At 61.5% G+C, this 3,280-nt stretch overlaps 1 protein-coding gene across 5 annotated transcripts in view; it reads left to right on the top strand.

Annotated features, from left to right (window-relative positions):
• Positions 1-2,906: 2,906 nt before the first annotated feature.
• Positions 2,907-3,280, top strand: part of UNK (unk zinc finger) — a 45,705-nt gene continuing 45,331 nt past the window's right edge. For 2 of the 5 annotated variants that reach the window (XM_041486672.1, XM_041486670.1), the window contains exon 1: positions 2,908-3,146. In XM_041486672.1, coding sequence (XP_041342606.1) covers positions 3,049-3,146 — 98 coding nt within the window. In that variant the 5' untranslated portion in view covers positions 2,908-3,048. Of the gene's footprint in view, positions 3,147-3,280 lie in introns of all 5 variants that reach the window. The other 3 variants (XM_041486674.1, XM_041486671.1, XM_041486673.1) reach the window with 2 other exon arrangements.

Raw genomic sequence — 3,280 nt, 5'->3', positions numbered from 1 at the left:
CCCCGCCGCAGAGCGCCGGCCCCGGCCTGCGGAGCACAGGCGCCCGGCGGGGGCTGCGAGCGGCGAGGGCCGGGCCGCGGGGTCCCCCCGCCTCCGCCCCCTCTCCCCCGGGAGCCGCCGGTGTGCGGCCGCTCCGCATCGGGGGTGGCCGTGGGGGCGAGCGGAGGCCCCGCAAGGGGAGGGGTCCGGCAGCGCCTCCGGCACTTCTTGCCCGGGTTTATAATTCCAGGTGCCGAGGAAGGGTTGTCACGGGACTTGGATTGGCGAGGGCTGGGATGTGACTGCCCCGTGTCAGAGCCTGACCTTTGGCCCTGGGAAGGGCACGGGCTCAGCCCCTCTACGCTGCCATTCCCCAAATCACACTGACCTGTGGGTCACCTCCACCCCCAAAGCGAATCACAAAGTTTCATTGCGAGTAGAAATCCAGAATCCACGCTCCCTGTTGGTGTCATCTTAGCATTTATCTTCCTAAGATAAATGACAATTCAATAATAAAACTTGTTTTCTGGGGAAAACTGCTGCCTTAAGTTATACCTTGACTTGTATCACTATTTTACTGTATTTGCCCTGACTGTGGAGGCAGGTCCCTGCCCCCACGGGAAGGCTCCCAGGATCAAGAAGAACAGGTCCCAAATGCCCCGGAGTTGTAGCACGTAGGATATGCAGGGAACACAAACAGACGCTCCTAAAGGCGTCCCTGAGGTTCCCAAAGTGGAGAGCAACTGGAATCACCCACTCTCAGCATGAGGCTCTGCGTGCTCGGCCTCTGGGCTCAGAGGATGGAAGAATCAGGATGGAGCTTGGCACGTTGGGAACGTGTTGGGAGCGTGTCCTGCTCCTCTGTCCGGTCTGCCACTCAAGCTAATGTGGCACCGAGGTGTGACAGGGCTGTCACGTGTGCCCAGGCTGTTGCTGCCCAAGGGACGTCGTCTCCCCTGCCTCTGGTCCTCATTTTCAGGTTCATTTTCTCTATTCTAAAGGAAATTGTTAATTATTTATCAGAGTCAAAAGGCTGTGTATCCATGTAGTGGCTTGGGAGCTGTGGGTAAACACTCACTGCGTTGTTTTGGAACGACCCTTTCGTCTGAGTTGTTCAGGCTTAGGGAACATAAAATTTCTGGTGGTAACAGCTTTTAATACATTTAATTTGTTACTTTTGAAAGCTCACTGCACTGTCACTAATGCCAGGAGGTGAAACTTTGTTACCAAGAGTTCAGTGTCACCTTAATCATTACCTTCTCCAGTTTTCATAGCCATGGCTACTTGCACTTCTCATTTCAGAGACACTTAAGAATTTTTTGCTCTACAAAACCCCGGAGAAAAGCCAGGTGTGGAACAAGGTGAGGGACACAGAGGATGAGGAGGGCAAAGCAGCACATGTTAGCAAAGGGGGGAATAAATGCACCCTGGGCATCAGCTGGAGTGTCCTCAGCGCTTCCCCATGGCTTGGCAGGGCGTGTGCCGAGGTGTGAAACAACTGGAACACAGTGTCAGCACCAGGGAGTAGAATAAACACCAGCCATGAGGGACTGGAGCCCGTGGCATCCAAATCCCTTTGGACAAAGTGCAGGTCGGTGGTGTTTTCAGTGTGATTCCTCCATAATTGAGTGGATTTTCCAGCAGGTTCATGGCTGACAGTGGCTCTGGTTGGGTGCACAGGTGTGTGTGGAGATACTGAAATACCTGCTCGTGTATTGACCAGGAACTGCATCATTCCAGTGCTCCAGCTTTCCATGGAGGGTGGTTAGATGAATAAGAAGGAACTGATATCCTGTTGACTTGTTCCTGCAAACGCCTGGGAATAAGCTACTAAATCACCTCAGGACAAGCCCACCTGCAGTAGACACTAAATCAGTATAAACAGGAATTTAAAAAGTGATTTGCCTCCCCAAACCAGCTGCAGAGCCCAGGCCTAAAGTTTATTATTAACGTTGCTCAGCCCGTGTGGGCTGGCAGAGCTAAAACGGTGTTTGCCCGATAAATGCTGCGTGCCCTTTCCCACAGCGCTGCAGATCCCAGCGCCAGGAGCGGTTCTGAGCAGAGCCCAAGAGATCAAAGTCCTATTAAAAGCAACTCCTATCATTTCCTCCCCTGGGAGAGGAGTTAATTGGCAGAGGAAGCGCTCCACATGGGAATTCGGCCGATTCCTTGGACGCGGCTGCTTTTGGGGGGGGTTTCTCCCAGGGGAGGACGGGGAGCCCGTGCTCCGATGTCCCAGCAGCCAGGTGCCATTGGTGTCACCTGCTCCGAGGTAGGTTCTTCATGCGTTCGCTGGGCCTTCCTCCTGCCACTCCTCCTCCTCCTCCTCGGGCCGCAGCGCTGCTCCCGGGCACTTCCTGCCCGGCGTTGTCCCGTGGGTGGGGAGGGCCGTGGAGCGATGAGCGATGCCAGCACTAAAATAACCCTCTGGCCTCGCTCCCGCGTCCACGCGCGGCCCCTGAGGCAGAGGAAGAGCGGGAGGAAGGAAGTGAGGCCGCCTGACACAAATAACTCCCGGCCCCTCACCAGCGCCGCTGGAGCGGCCTCCCCCGCTCCCGTCCCGGCCGGCCTGGAGGGGCTGGGCCGCGCCCGGGGCCGGTGTCCCCCCGGGCTCGGTGTCCCGTCAGGGGCTCGCTGTCATCCTGTGGCTCGCTCCTCACCCTCAGTGCCCCCGGTCTCCGTGTCCCCCCGGGGGTCGGCGGCGTCCGTGCGCTCGGGGCTCCCCCGGCCCCGATCCCGCCCCACCACCGGGGGGCGCCCCGGCGCGCCGCCCTCACCGCCCCGCGCACTACACGTCCCGTCGCGCCCCGCGCGACAGGAAGCGCGGAGGCCGCGTCGCCGCGGGGCGCCTCTGGGAGTTGTAGTCCCGCCGGCCGGAAGCCACACCCCGCCGCGTCCCGGGCCGGCGGGCGGCGCGCGCGCGGCGGGACTACAAGTCCCACCCCGCCCCGCGCGCCACCGGGGCGGCAATGGCGGCGGCGGCGCCTGCGCGCGGCGCCCTCCGTGCGGACCGCGCAGAGTGAATAATAAAGGTCTCCTCGGCGGCGGCGGCGGCGGAAGGCGGGAGGCATGTCCAAGGGCCCGGTGGCGGGCGGCCCTGCCGCGGCCGGGCCGGCGAGCGCCGCCAGCGCGCTGCAGGCGCAGCCCGAGAAGCCGCAGCACTACACGTACGTAGAGCCGGGAGCTTCCCCGCCGCCGCCCGCCCGCCCGCGCGCCAACACGCGCCTGACGTCAGCGTGCGGCGCGCGCGGGGGCGCGCGGGGGGACGCGCGGGCACCGGCTGGAACCGGCCTCGGCCGGC

The sequence above is a fragment of the Pyrgilauda ruficollis genome, unplaced genomic scaffold, assembly GCF_017590135.1.
Source record: "Pyrgilauda ruficollis isolate IOZ18807 unplaced genomic scaffold, ASM1759013v1 scaffold77, whole genome shotgun sequence".
NCBI lineage: Eukaryota > Metazoa > Chordata > Aves > Passeriformes > Passeridae > Pyrgilauda > Pyrgilauda ruficollis.
This window is presented reverse-complemented; position numbering and strand designations above follow the sequence as displayed.